This window comes from Lutjanus erythropterus, chromosome 7, assembly GCF_056507025.1.
Source record: "Lutjanus erythropterus isolate fLutEry1 chromosome 7, fLutEry1.hap2, whole genome shotgun sequence".
Taxonomy (NCBI): Eukaryota; Metazoa; Chordata; class Actinopteri; order Lutjaniformes; family Lutjanidae; genus Lutjanus; species Lutjanus erythropterus.
This window is the reverse complement of record NC_139323.1, coordinates 24,988,967-25,003,851: the sequence shown is the minus strand read 5'-3', so window position 1 is coordinate 25,003,851 and position 14,885 is coordinate 24,988,967. Positions and strand designations below refer to the sequence as shown.

The 14,885-nt window shown below is 38.6% G+C and overlaps 1 protein-coding gene across 1 annotated transcript in view; it reads left to right on the top strand.

The window, feature by feature from the left end:
• The first annotated feature begins 2,647 nt into the window (after positions 1-2,647).
• Positions 2,648-14,885, top strand: part of opa1 (OPA1 mitochondrial dynamin like GTPase) — a 45,769-nt gene continuing 33,531 nt past the window's right edge. Inside the window, exons 1-8 of the mRNA XM_084723297.1 lie at positions 2,648-2,838; positions 4,629-4,953; positions 5,246-5,342; positions 5,424-5,531; positions 7,679-7,732; positions 9,671-9,753; positions 11,952-12,107; positions 14,540-14,593. Of these exons, the coding sequence (XP_084579423.1) occupies positions 2,810-2,838; positions 4,629-4,953; positions 5,246-5,342; positions 5,424-5,531; positions 7,679-7,732; positions 9,671-9,753; positions 11,952-12,107; positions 14,540-14,593 (906 nt within the window). The 5' untranslated portion in view covers positions 2,648-2,809. The remainder of the gene's footprint in view (positions 2,839-4,628; positions 4,954-5,245; positions 5,343-5,423; positions 5,532-7,678; positions 7,733-9,670; positions 9,754-11,951; positions 12,108-14,539; positions 14,594-14,885) is intronic.

Sequence of the window (14,885 nt, the reverse complement as noted above, 5' to 3'; positions counted from 1 at the left end):
CATTCAGAATGGAAAGATTTGTCTCCTAGATTTTCTTTTGTCTCTATGCTGTATGAAACCAAGGATCTGACACAAGAAGGGAATTCAGCTTATGTATATTTGGCACCTCCTCTGTGGAGCAGAATTTGAGCAACATCTGACAATCTTGTTACTGTTCTGTCCGATCATTATTAAATGTACATATTTTACTTTCTTTGTCTGGAACTTTTTAAAAAATGTTTTGCATCCATGTAAAATTAAAATGTAATTGGCAAAGAAGAATGTGCATTGCTGCTCGATATCAGCGATCTATTGTAGAAGTGAATATACTGCTGCTAGGGGCAAAATGATTCAGTCTCAGCTGTGTCATAATTGTGCACCTTCATACAAAAAAATTCATCCATTTAATAATGTGCAAAGTGTAAATACTATAATTCCTTTTCTTCTACGCTACAGTTTTGCCTTTTACTCTGACACAGCTATGTCAAAGCAATGGATTTAATGCTGAAACCGCTATGCTCTTATACAGGTACAACATATACCGACTGTTGACAGTTAGCATCGGCCTCTTATTCACATCATGTATTTTAAACAAACCATCAAATGGCATTTAGATTGAGTCACCCACTGAGTGTATATGAAGCCTCATGTGGATGTTGTTTCCTCAGGGAAATGTGTCTATTTGTAATGAATAGAGAAAATAATACAAGTTGATACCCAAACTGAATGAAAATATACTGTTGGTAGAATTTTTTATTACGGTCCATCTGTATGTCTGCTCTTTCAGGTGTGCTTTTTATTTGCAGCTCCCACACCTCAGCAAGAGGCTCATCTGGGGTATATGTATTGTTTTTATTGGCAGAGATGTACTTTTTTTTTTTTTGAAAATTTTTGTACTTTATAATTTATTTTTTATTTATTTTCATTTCCTTTTCCCTGAGGATTGTATTTCAGATTTATCTTGATTTCTTTCTTTTCAATAAATGTTCTCAAAACAGTGCTGTACGTCTATGAGTAATTTGTTTCTAATGGGTGTGAATGGGACGCCATAATGCTGCAGAGGCTACAGGAAGTTATGTTGAAAATGATTAACATCCCTCAAATTACCAGTGTATTGCAGAAATAATTAATTTGTACTGTTTATAGCATTAAACTGTTGACAGAACAGTTGGCATCAATCACCTAAATGTATTTTGAGTTATTGAGCAGCAATAATGGACTGTATGGTAAGAAGGGCTCTAAAGGTTACACAGGCTGTAATTTTCAGGCCATGTCAGCCCATTTGGATGCATTCATTCTAGATATGTGGAGTTTGAAAGGTCTAGCTCCTGAATTGGGAAATACTGTATACACTACAGCTTCAGTCTTATGCAATTCCTCCTCCTCTCAGACTAAAGTACACAGATGTAGCTTATGTAAGCTCCTGTGTAAACAATTGCAAAAATTGGATCCCCTGTAATTCCTTTGAAAATGAGATTTGACTGCAGTGGTAAGCAACCTGCAGCCCCCAGAACTGCATATGGCTCCCCCTGTTGAGTGGCTTTTTTGTCAGCTGAAACGTGTGTCATATATGTCTACATCTCAGCATCTTTTCCTCTAAATTTGGTCATCTTAGTTAAGGGTGAACACACATACACACACATAATATGTGTGTGATGATCTTTTTTTATATATACATTCTAGTGAGCACTATTTCTACTGTCTATGTCCTATGCAGCCATCAACATGATTTTTTTTTTAATCATGTGATGACATTACAAATGATCCCCCTGGCCCAGATAGTCATTTAACACTCATCCTGCCAGCATGTTTAACATATAAGGACTACTGACTGGGATCCCTGAGACCCAAAGAATTAACTACTTTAAGAAAGAAAACACCACTATGTTAACTCATTTCTTTCTTTTAATATTATTAGTTATGAAATTAGTGTCAGCTGAGGGACAAAAAACTAATTGTTATTGTTTTAGAAAAGTTGCAGTTCATTATCATATTGTTCTAATAATAAAATACATTGGTATTTTTGAAAAGCACTCATGAAAAAAGAAAACAATGATATGCAGTCATTCAGAAAGACAGGTGAAATGCTAGAATAAAGCCCCTGTGAGATTTGGAAATGTGTATACATCTTGTGTCTGTGGTTACCCCAGGTAGTAAGATTCAGTTCAAAGCGGGGATCACAGACAAAGTCATTTTACATGTACACTGTTGCGAGCACTGTTTCTGGTGTTTCTGCCCTATGAAGGAATCAGCATTATTATTTTATTGTCCTCTCATGATGTTATAAATTATCACTCTGGGCATTTAACAAAGTACTTCCATACAGAATTTAAAGGCCCTCCATGTTTTAGATGAACACACAAAAAATTATTGAGATTGGACTGAGGGTTCAGTCCATGTGGACATTTTGGGGTTGCATGTTAAAAGCCTCAGAGGCACAAAGTAGGTTGCCTGAGTACTGTAGGAGGGAGAAGAACTCTTAAAGGCTTTCTACCACAAAGTCCCTCTTGATCTGGTTTCGTGGGAAAAACTTGGTTTGAGTGGTTTCGTGGTTAAAACAGCAAGATAAAGGGTAATTTCTCCCATGTGCACTCTTGTTGTAGATGCATAGGAACTAATTCACTGGTGTGTTTTCTGCCCGTGCTGATTTGAAGGTAGTACCACTCACAGGAAGTGGACTGTCATTCTGGCTGTGTCCTTGTTAGCTAACGAGCTAGTTAGCTGCCATAATAGGCAAACAAATGTGTACCATTTGGAAAGATGAATTAAATCGTGCCTGAAGAGTGAATTTGAAAGAGATTCGCGTTAAGCCGCTGTTGATAACAGCGCCATGTTGCGTGTCGGAAGTAAAGCTGCCTGGTAAGTTCACATTTAATGAAGATAACGGTAACAGCAGCTAGCTGAAGTGTGAGGAAACCACTGGTAGCTGGTCATTTTGACAGCTGAGGACAGCGAAGCTAGCTACCTGCTTCATGAAAATATCCGTCGTCCTAGTAAAAAGAAGATTCATTCTTTAAAAATACAATATAGGTAACATACTGTCACTGGCATGTATTATAAAGCGGCTTGTACCGGTGTTGTCGATTTGAATGTTACTTTAGCTAGCTAAGTTAGCTAGCTAACGTAATCGGGGGAATGCAATGTGGACATGGTTAATTGAAAACAAATTTAGATTACAGAGTATCGTACTTTGAGTTTCATGTGTTGTATTCTTTAATACTGTTTGCTTAGTTAGCTAACTAAGCTATGATAATAGACAGTAAACATGAAGCATTTATTTACATGTCGTATTGTGAATATTCTTGAATGTCAGGTGAAGCTGCAAGTTGGCGTTCCCTTAAAATGTACGTTATTATATTATATCTTCTCTTTGCCTGCATATTAGATCATTTGTGGTTCGGCCTTACACTAGAATGACAGTATGACAGACCAACAGTAACTTGTACGCGAACATTATTATCCTGCTCTTATCAGCTGACACTCTGTGCCGCGGAGGCGCGTCATCTCAGTACTCCAAGCTCACCTCCTTCTGATGCAGGCTGGAAATGAAGAAATTTCAATTTTACCTAGCCCGTATTACTACTTATTTCCTTTATATTACTGTTGCCATCGTTTCGATCACAAAATGATACTCATGCAAGCTTTAGATTTCCTAAAAAAGGTGTGACATTTTCATCTGGTAGAATGATTCTCTTGAGACTAAAATTAAGATTTTATGAGGGTTGCACAGTATGGATTTGATCAGCCAATACAGATGCGTGATAATTACCTACTTCTCAACCGACAAGTTAACCACAGAGTTCTGAATTTTGAAAATAAGTTCAAATAAGCTGTCGGGTAAGAAGGACTAAGATGTGGTGATTAGCAATTAGCCTATAATTGAATAAAAAATAACGAAAAAATGGTTGTAGTAATAATCTGCATAGTTGACCTGAAACAGATGTGATCCCTATAAAGGCTTCCACTGTATTACAACAAATGCTGCCTTCAAATGGGGTCGTGCTTACTGTTTTTGTGAGAAGATTCCATATGAATGCTCTTGTGGTATTCACAACCTCATTAGTGGAACCTTTCTGAAAGCTTGGCGTTCTCTAGTTGTGTGACTACTTCCCTCATGAGTTCCATGAGTATGATGTTCCCTTCAAAATGTGACTTGTGATATTCATGACCTCGTAAACATAACATTCCCAAGTCATACATATGAGTTCACGAGTTCCATTGGAGGGCAGCAAAACCCAAAGGAAAGTTCTGACTTCAAATACTCGTTTTTCTAGTAAAGTGCATCAAAAAAGAGAATGGATAAATTTTGGCTTTTATAGAGCATTTTGTCTAATAATTCAAATTAAATGCTTTGATGTAATCTGTCAAATCAGGTATTATTATAGCAAATATTCGTCAGACATAATTTCACTATCAGAGTAATAAGTAATAATATAGATTTTCCTTAATCTGCCTGGATATTTTATCAGCCCAATTTTTTTTGTACATTATATCTTACTCTTTGGCAAATAGCTGCATCATCAGGAATATAACTGTGATGACAACTAGAAGTGTCCACAGAGATGATATTTTCTGGGGTTGTGGCGTTTACAAGCGCATAAGCAAGGTGGGCTTTTGTCATTTATTGTCCAATTTTCTCGTTTTCTCAGCATGGCCTGCAGGAACCTGGTTTCTAACAACATGGGGGTGAGATTTCGGGTACCGCTGCAGAAGCTGCACCCTCTGTCCCGTGCCATTCACCACCGCTACTCGGGAAACACCAACCCTCAACGAGCACCTCATCGCACGGCAGCCCGCTATTTCACCTCTATGTCACGGTTGCCCATACGGCCTCCCAAGCCTCCACCAGGGTCAGGGGGGCGTGGCTACCAGCAGCAGCGTGGTTTCTGGGTGGCCCGCCTCGCTGCCCGGCTGCTAAAGCTCCGATACATTCTGCTGGGCTCTGCAGTTGGAGGAGGGTACACAGCTAAAAAGGTCAGTATCGAGGGTCTACAACTCAGGATTTCTTATCTAATTCCTATCTTTTCCTGGCCTATGAACTAGTTTTAGTTCTGACTTGTCATAACAAAGTAAGAGAGTTGTAAACTAAAGCTGAGCTATAAACAGAAGTCAACAACCGTATTAGTTTTACCCACGCTGTTCTTTTCCTGGGCTCTTTAAAGCGTTTTCCCTGCCTTTTCTAGCTGTGATGACAAATCATTGAAAACAGTAGACAAGAAGCATTCAGTCATGTCAAGATAACATAAACCTGTCAATGTCTCTCCAGACTTATGACGAGTGGAAGGACATGCTGCCTGATTTTAGTGAATACAACTGGGTCATTCCTGATTTTGTCTGGGAACTGAGTGAACAAATTGATCTAGGTAAGTGTGGTCCTTTTAATGTCATGATCCCAACCTTTTCTCCGTCTTTCCCACTTGACAGAGTATATCTTGTATCCACAGATAAACTGGCCAAAGCTCTACCAGAGATGGAGGAAATAGCCAAACTACTACCTGATCTAGACAAGATAGGAGAGAACTTCACTTTCCTCAAAAGCCTCCTGTCCTCTGGTGAGTGAACAAAACTACGTCCTGATAAAGTTACTACATGGTGACAAAAATCAACATTTACAGATATCAGAGCACATAGTCCAGTTTTCCAGATTTCGGATGAAGATAACAGTAATCGTACCCATTCAAACCTGTCATCCACATCTGCATTGGTCTCTGCTTATATATATAATATATCTAACATTCCAGCTAGGTGCCCTATAACTTTGCAAGAATGTGTTATTTTTTTATCCTGCCTCAAAGTGATCTTAGCAGAATAAGATAACATAGATTCAGAGTTACGAAATGATATGAAGAAATAGCCTGCTTTATGCTCTAAATGGCTGCTGTTTCTGCAACACCCCCTTCTTTATGGCTATGGTTACTAAAGGAGCCGCACCAAATAACCTTTAACCAATGTGCTTTTGATCAGTAGTTTTGTAGGCATTGCTAAAATTCAGGTCTTAGACGATGTCAAAAACAGCCATTTATTCAGATGGGACTAGTTGCACATTGCTGAGCAGTCTGGGATAGACTGTTTATTTCTAAGTTCATTTTCCTATATAGACCCTTTTAGTGCCAACGTCATGATTTTGTCACAGTGTTAGCTGGGGGCAAAACAAAGGAAAAACTGGAAGCAAACACAAGTCACCTCAGAGTAGTATAGACCACATAACCAAGTAAAAATGTCATCTTGCTGTGTTGTTGGATGCCAGAATCAAAATAGTACTCACCCAAACCCCATTGGGCAGTTTTTCTACTGTTAATCACTGGCTCTGGTTTGGTTGAAATAAATCCATAATTAACAGTGATCGATGTGAAAATAGTCTGGCTCTGTCGGCTGTTTTCCTCTTGCTCATCCTCCAGCTCAGTGGGTGCATACTGTGCCTGAGTACGTCATGGAGGTGTGCCTGTCACTCATGCAGCACATTAAGTTAGCAAAACATTTTTTTGTAAAAATCACCCCCCCAGAAAAAAACAACCTGTGGTGGACTCAGCTGATAGCCGATATATGCATTCAATCTCCCAACCTGCAGTTGTATAAAGACTATCCACCCACTGAGTGAGCATGTCTGGGTCGGCCTGTCCCAGTCCCAGGTTCCACTAGTTAATGTTAACCTTTTCAAGTAACTCTTGCGGTCCAGAAGAGTGAGTGACTGTACATATGAAGAAGAGTTTGTATTTTCTTCAGCCATTGTTAAGAAACAAGCAAACAAAACTTCCTAGGAAGTTAACATGGTTGCTTCCAACTAAGCCCCACCCACAAAAATGTCATAATGTTTATCACCCGAAAAGAGGTCTATTAATTTAAAAGCATGACCTAACAACACACAAAAACTGCTTTATATAGTCTCTGATAAGGTAAAAGCTCTATATAAGGGGTTAAGTGCAATTAGGGTGAAACTCAAACCTTCTTATTTAGGAAAGTAGGAACAATAACCATGCCCTGCCTGTCATGTGGAAAACCACTTGCATCATTCCTGCATCAGGAGATTTGATTTTACTTGCTGATAGCACACCATGGCGCAGATATTACAACCGTATGGAAGCGACAGGTCACCCTGCAATATTTTTCACTCTCCATCACGTCAGTTGAAACTTCTTTGAAGTTGTTCAGCAAATTTGCAACTGGTTTCTATCTCCTGTTTTCTAACTGAACATTCTGCTTGTTTGTTCAAAAAATATTGAATATTGTGAAATTCTTCTGAAAACCTGTTTTAGTCCGGATGTTTTAAATTCAGCAGTTTGTATCCAAAAGGACTTGATTTTTGTGACATGATTTATTCCATCAAGGCCATCATCAGGTTAAGAAAGTCAGATTATTTTATGTCATAATGCCTACAAATCTTAAGTCAGTTTTAGTCAATTCCTTAAAGTAGAGCAACCTCTCAACTGACTGGTAATGACAAAATATGACATTTTGTGATCCTTGAGGCTCTGGCCCAGTTTGGGGTGTGCTTATCTCTTTTAACAGTTTCTCATTAAGTGGCTTCTTCACTCGAAGCTCCGGCACAGCGATGGCTTTGTTTTAATACACATCATTTAGCTGTGTCCCTGCTTTGACCACCATCCCTCTGCTTCTGTCTTTTATGATTTTTTTTTATCTTGTGTTGTTCTTCCTTTCTCCTCCTCCCCTGCCCTCCTCTCCTCCTCAACATTCTTCACAGGTGTGAGTTTGGGTAGTGAAGTCAAAGGAGCTTCTGGTCTGCATCTGTTGTTAGGTGTGTAAACCCCGCACACTGTAGCGCTGCCCACTCCCCTCTTTTCTCTGTCTCTGCCGCTGTTTGACCACCATCTTGCCACCGTATTGGTATGGTTGTGGGTTCCTGCTTGTCATGGTGCGGCTCTAAAGGCGGCGGCAGAGCATCTCCCTCAGGACGTTGGCTTCCAGGTTGCAGGCCAGTGCTGCTGTCAAGGATGGCAGTGTTCATGGTTAACGCAGGTTCTGTATTCAGTGAAATGTATGACCTGTCACTAGAATGGTGACACGGTCTCATGTTGAACTTGGCTTATTTATGCAGACATCCAATTTTACCCTGTGGCTGACATTTGTTGACTGGAATCAGTGAAAGCCTCACTCTTCAAGTTTCTCTCTCTGAATTCTTTTTAAAATCTCTATTCTCTAGTTCAAAGCACAAGTGCAGTAAAAGAAAAGTGTTAAATTGGTGCAATAACCCGCCATGATTTTTAATATTTCCTTATGTTAAATGCAGATCCAGCGTGTTCGCCTTTAGTATGTTCCCTCTTCCCTTTTGACTTTCTTTAACCTGACTGTCCTTGGCTGTACTTTGTCCTACCTGTGTGGTTTTTGCCTCCTTTGACTTCCACCCTCTCTCTCCCCTGGCCTGTACGAGCTGCTTTCTTTAATCATGTTAACATTCACTAATCTTCGGGACAATCTCATTCTGGTCATTTCCTCTCAAATGTTTGGAAAATGTACATAAATTACATTATAGATAGAGCATCCATTAAATATGTCAAGATGTTGACATATTTAAATGTTTATTTTCTTGAATGATCACAAATAGTGGTAAAATACCTAAATGATATTAATAGTATAACCCTGAAGTGCATTAAGGTCATGTACAGTTGTATATGGAAAGAACTAATCATCAGGACCACACCTCTGCTGTGAGTCATAAAATAATCAAAGGACTGTTTCTAGCTCTCACTTCCCCACCTTTCATAGCTTCATTAAAATGTTTCCACAACAATTTAAAGGTTTTGTGTTTATATATTTAGTGTACTTGGATGTTACATTTGACTTTTCAGGTAACATTACAAGTGGTGCCTTTATTAACACCTGCCTCATCTGTATGGCTAAGCAGACTTTGCTTTGCGCATGGCAATAACAGCATGCCAGCTCACATCATAAAAATGTAACTTAGGCACTGTAGACAAGGTGGATCATATAATGTTTGTTTTAAATTGTTTAAGTAAAATCTTTATTCTTCAATTGATTTTTTTTCCAGCATTGAGTGAGTTTCCCTTGTGCTTTATGTCATTGTGTTTTATTTCATCCACAGTAACAGTTTACAGTAACTGCTTTTCTAGCCATGATGCCACCAATCAAAATCTCATAAAACAGTGTCAGTGTCGCACCATCTTTAAGCAATTTTCTAAACCTTTAAATTGTTTTTAATACTTTTCCCTCTTTTTGGAACTATTGTATAATGACTTGCAATGCAGTCTTTACAGTCTTTTTTTTTGCAGTGGCTTGCACTATATAACCATTATTGCTGTTTATTCTTAATATGCAGTAAAGTCACTGCAAATTAAGTCAGTTACATGGGTTAATAATTCAATAATCACAAAACACTTGCCATCCTGATCAGACTGCCTTATTCCTGCTGTTGAGAATAAACGTTGTGTTTGGGAGTTTTAAAGCTTTGGGCAATTGAGGTAGAAAAATTAAAAATAAAATTAAAAACTTTTTCATTTCCTGTATGTTTGATGTATGTATTATTTTCCAAACATTTGAGATTTAATCATTCTGGTCCAATTTTCTAGTCATATGCATGCTTTAAGTGATAGCTACCTGGCTTCTTTTCACTATGGGCATTATTTCTCTCTAATCTTTTTTATATTCAGCACTCAATCAGTAGTAAAAGATGCAATTCAGGTAACCTCATTCTGTGTTGTTGTGTCTCCTCTGGTAGAAACCTCAGGCGATCCTCAACTAAAAGCCACAGATTCATCTGCTGCAGCCACACAAGAGGCCAGTGACAAGCAGTACAAAAAGGCAAGTTTATAAAACCTGCTGACACTTCTCAGCTTTGCCCTCTGTAGTCTTCTACCGCTCGGCCTCACTCAGCTCCTTTCTGCAGCTTGGCTACCTTTCACTTCAGGAGCAAGAACTGCAGTGGACTGAATCAAAATCTGCTCAAAGAAACAAACCCAGCAGTGATTGATGGGGCAATGTCACCTTACATAACTTGTAACAAGATGATTTAAAAAGGTAGCTTATGTGAACATATGCACTCATGAAGCAATAGAAGTGAGCTATAAATGGCATACATTTCCTAGTACAGAGAAACTGAATATCTTTGGGTGTGTTTTGAAATGATCAATTCTACTGAATGTGAATTGTGAGTTTCACACTAGCTGTTGGCTTACAATACAGGGTGTCCATAAAGTCTCTTTACAGTTTAACAAATTTATTACAAAAGAAAATTAATAGACAAATCTGTGGAAATTAGTTGCATGAAGCACATCAAGGCGGTACTCGATTTCTTAACTTGTTCACTGTAGCATAGCCTTATCAATGGTGGCAATGGCATCGGTGATCTTTTGCTTCAGGTCGACGGTGGATGTCTTCCATACTTAATCCTGTAGTTTTGTTGAGTCTGCGTTTCTGATTTTGTTTCAATAAACCACGATACACATTGTGCCTTTTCTTGAGGTGTAGCCATTTTTTAGGGGTTTATTTAACAGAACCTATTTCATCAACAGGGTACCTGAAATACACAAATGCAATGTGATTAAAAACTTTGATAACCACTGAGTACATAGAACAAATCTGATTAACATATCTCATCAGTTGCTTTTGTAATACATTTTTTTAAATTGTGAAGAGTCTTTGTGGATACTCTGTATAATGGAGGTAAGCTTTTTAGGCCATGTGGTAATGTTATGATAAGAAAATTTTTGACAGTCATGCAGTAACAGTGTCATTAACAATATGGTTAGTTATCCAGAGTTAAAGGCAAGTTTTATTACAGAGCAGCTTGTTTTAAAGTGTGTTATTACATGATCTGTTTGTATCATTAGCATTTTCATACTGTATTTCACTCATTCTGACAGAGTATAACCTGAGACTTTTTGTCAACTGACCATTGGCTCTCAACTCTTTCTCCATTCCCTTTTCTAGCTTTATTTTATGCAGCAATCTCTGGCAGAGCACTTTCTATCCACGTGTTTCATTTCTGTTGTCTTCTCAGTTTTTTGTTCATTTTATGTTTTGCTTTTTTCCCCACAAAGTGCCCAATTTCAGTGTCCCTCTGTACTATCTTTATGTTTTTGTGTGTTTTTAACACTGTACAGAGTTAAAGTTTAAAGACTGAAAATATGATTTGAAGATTTGACAGTAAATATTAAGAAGGGCATTTAAAATATAGCTAGCAGCTTTCCTCTCCTCTGCCCTGCTTTTAGTCTGCAATCATGGTCTCCAACATGAGTCCATATATCACAACAGCTCTTACAAATTGATTTTTCACTTTAAATTATATTAAATAGGTTTTGTAAGTGCCTTTTACAGAAATTAAGCAAAAAGACAGCACAGAGTTAAATGATGATCTCATGTTGGGGACCCTTGAACTAAAGCAAATTTCATCTGCTATACAATATGCTTTTTGCTTCACTCCTGATAGAGAAATATCCCAGTGCTTGCTTTGCCTATTTAATCATCATCATCATCATCATCTTCAGCCTTTTAGACCGATTATGCATTTGCAACACAAAACCTGGTTATTATTTTACCTTTCCAGTAAAGTTTCCACTGTCTAATTTTATATGTATGAAACTCAGTTGTTTGAATCACGTTGAACGTACAGTCATTAATCCTCAGTGCTGCATGATAGTGAGGAAAGAGAACAGAGTCACTGTTGTTGCCACTTGCTGAGAGGTGCTGGTTGTGGTATTAGTCACCTCCTCTGCCTTCAGTCTGGCAAAGTTTGGCATCTCCCCTTTGTGTTTGAGAGAGACTGACTTTGTTGGGTCGCACTGATGATGGTGGCAAGATTACCAAAGCCAAAGACCTTTATTCCGTTAAACCTGAGCTTTGACTGTAACATGATGACTGAGACACTGGCCGGATTTCCTCAGTCTGTTGTCGCCCTGTGTTTGGGTGCAGCATTTGCCTGTGTGGCTGACCAGCGCAGTGGCTGGTTGTTGTCTTTGTTGCTGCTCCTACCTGTCTCTCACTATGACGTACCCCAGCAGGGTCTGCTTGGCGAGCTCGTTCTAATTCAGCAGCAGATCCAGCGGCACGAGGAGGAGGTCCGGCGGGCCGCAGCAGCGAATAATGCGCGTCCCCCACCGCCAGAGCCTGCTCCCAGTCCGCCTCCGAACCCCAGCCCCCCTCAACAGAAGCGCAAGGTGAAGGTCCCAACCCACTTAGATCCGCCCTGTCCCATCAACGCCTCCTAAAAGATAACAGATCCTAGGACAATTTCATTTCTACCAGCTGCCTTGACAAAGTAGTAGAGCAATTTAACACCAGGCTGAAAAGCAGTGTTTCACTGCCCTCTCTAGTCAAAACTTTCCAATCTGGGTTGTACTTTATAGAGCAGCTCGGTAACAATATGGTAATAGTGGGGTAGTAGTTTGATAATAAAAAGTTAATAAGTAATACCATTAATTACCAAAGTAAAAACCAGGTAATAGCTTGGTATTAACAGTGGGTAATGTAAATCTGTAATTTATCTAAGAGGGTCCAATGAGGGGCTAAAAAATGAAGGGCAATAATGGGGAAACACATTTTAAGATAGAAACAAGGCAATACTATGAAAAATTAGTGATATTTTAGTAACAATATGACAGCTTTCTAACAATAACGTAGTTATATCAGTAATGTATTGTTAAAAAAGGGTAATATCAGTGTAATTCTGTCAGTGTAAAATCATATGGTAATTCTGAGAAGTCAAAATTGGTTATGTACCATATTATAAAATTGAAATAAATCTTCCCATATGTTCCAAAAATCCCTTTTGTTTCAAGGTAATACTATGCAAATTATATGCTTAATGCTGTGACTTGTTATGCGGAAACAGGTGTTATAACCCAGAAAAACTGAAGTGTCAACACAAATTGTGAATTTATGAGTGATAATTATTACCATTTAATTATCAAACTATTGCCCCACTGTTGCCAAGGTATTACTGAGCTGTAATATAAAGTGCTACCCACCTCTGACCACAGCCAGCATCACTGATGGGTGTGGTCAGAAGTGTGCTGTGTCACACCTGTAAGCACAGCCAACAGTTCTGTGTACTGACACACTTTTGAGTATACTTATTATTACAAGTTGAGAAGTTAAACCACAGAAAAACAAGATCTTCAGCTGATGTTAAGTTGCTCCTTAACTAACTTAATGTGTAAGAATAGTGCTGGCATTTTGAATAATCACAGAAAGCTCAAAAAGATCAAAATTTTATTGGCAGTCTGCGACTCCATAATATACAGGGAATGGAGGACACAACAGCATGAACAGCTGCAAAATAATTCATAAATACCAGTGCTGTGGCGATGCAATGAATGTAATGTTTGTTATGTTGACAGTGATCAATTTTTCTTGAAATTGAATGGTTATTTTCTCCACCACGTAGATAACATCTTAAAATGCAACACAGTTAAACTAATCAATAATCCTTTCTGACCAAATGCATTTATTGCATTGCTACCGCAGTGGCTTGCATTATATTTTATAGGTGTTTGTGTCTAGCCCTCTGCCTTAAGTCATGTCACGTTAATGCTCCTAAATAATTTAAGCTCATTCAATAATATGTTTGTAGTGCAGACAAATTGGCCTGTCAGTACTTTAGTCTGTCCCCTGCAATACCCAGCAATAGCCTCCATGTATCACCCCATAGTCTGTCAGGCTGTGCTAAGATTTGCTTTAGTAGTCAGTCATGTGTGGGGAGAAGGCATGCACGGACCTTCATAGCCTGCTTCCAGAAGCACAGTGATGTAGCTCAGTCTCACTCCCTCATGCAAATGGATGGACAATCATCAGCAGCACTCCATTCATGTACGGAGACACTGCATGGAGTGGAGTGGCAACCCGCTGCATGGTGTGAGCTGCACTTTTTGAAACTACCATGAGTGGACACAGATATATAAAAATCTGAGACTTGTGATGTTGTCAGAAGCTTTAAGCTTATGAGTAGTTTAGTAATGCCTAAATTGAGGAATTTAAACATTTTAAGACACTGTTGGCATGAAGAAGGTAATTAATAGCATACTTTTTGTCCCTGTTGTGTAGTGCAGAAATCGTTTTTGATTAAGTAGTTTGATGTGTCTTTCTGTTTGTTAAATTCCCTTTCTTCTGCTGCCAATCCCATTTGTTCATGTATGCTGTGTCTCTTGCTTTCTGTCCTGTCTCTCATCCTAACAAACATGTTGCAACTTTCTAAGAGATATAATCAAATGCCCAATCATGAAAAAAATCAAGCAATAATGACTAAATGACTCTGTTATATTCAGCTGTATTTTTCAGGGCTCACTATGTGATTTATGCCTGTTTGTGAATCAATAGCTTGTTGATCGAAGCCGTGTAATACCAGAATGAGTAGTGTCTGCCTGAAATCTGATTTTTGTTCCTCTCTTTGTGCATTAACTTGACTCTCTACACTGGTTCTTTCTATAATACAGTGTGCACGTAATCAACTTTCATGGTGCTGGTGGGACTGGGTGGGCTTGTGAAGTTGCACAGTGAGAGTGACTGGAAGCCCTTATTTTCAAAACACACAGGAAACATTAACTCAGTTTGTTGCCGTTTTCTTTTTCTGTTGTTCTACTTCAACCTGTAGTCATCAGACAAAGAAAAGATAGACCAGCTTCAAGAAGAGCTGCTGCGTACACAGGTACAGTAGATTGTGTGTCACTTTTCATAAAATCTAAACTGAATTTCTTTGAATAGAGAAATGTTAATGTCATAAAACTCATCCAATCTTTTAGGGCTTCTCATGTCCAGAAGCTATGTGTAAAATGAAATTAGCCTTACAAGTTGTCAAAATGGAACAAATGTCAAGTAGGTTAATTGCTTACACCTCAAAAAGGTGTAAAAAAAAATTGCACCACTAGTATCACCACCAGGTTTTGACAGAAATATTATTTTAGGTATGAAGTGTTGCTGCTGCTGGTCATTAATCATAT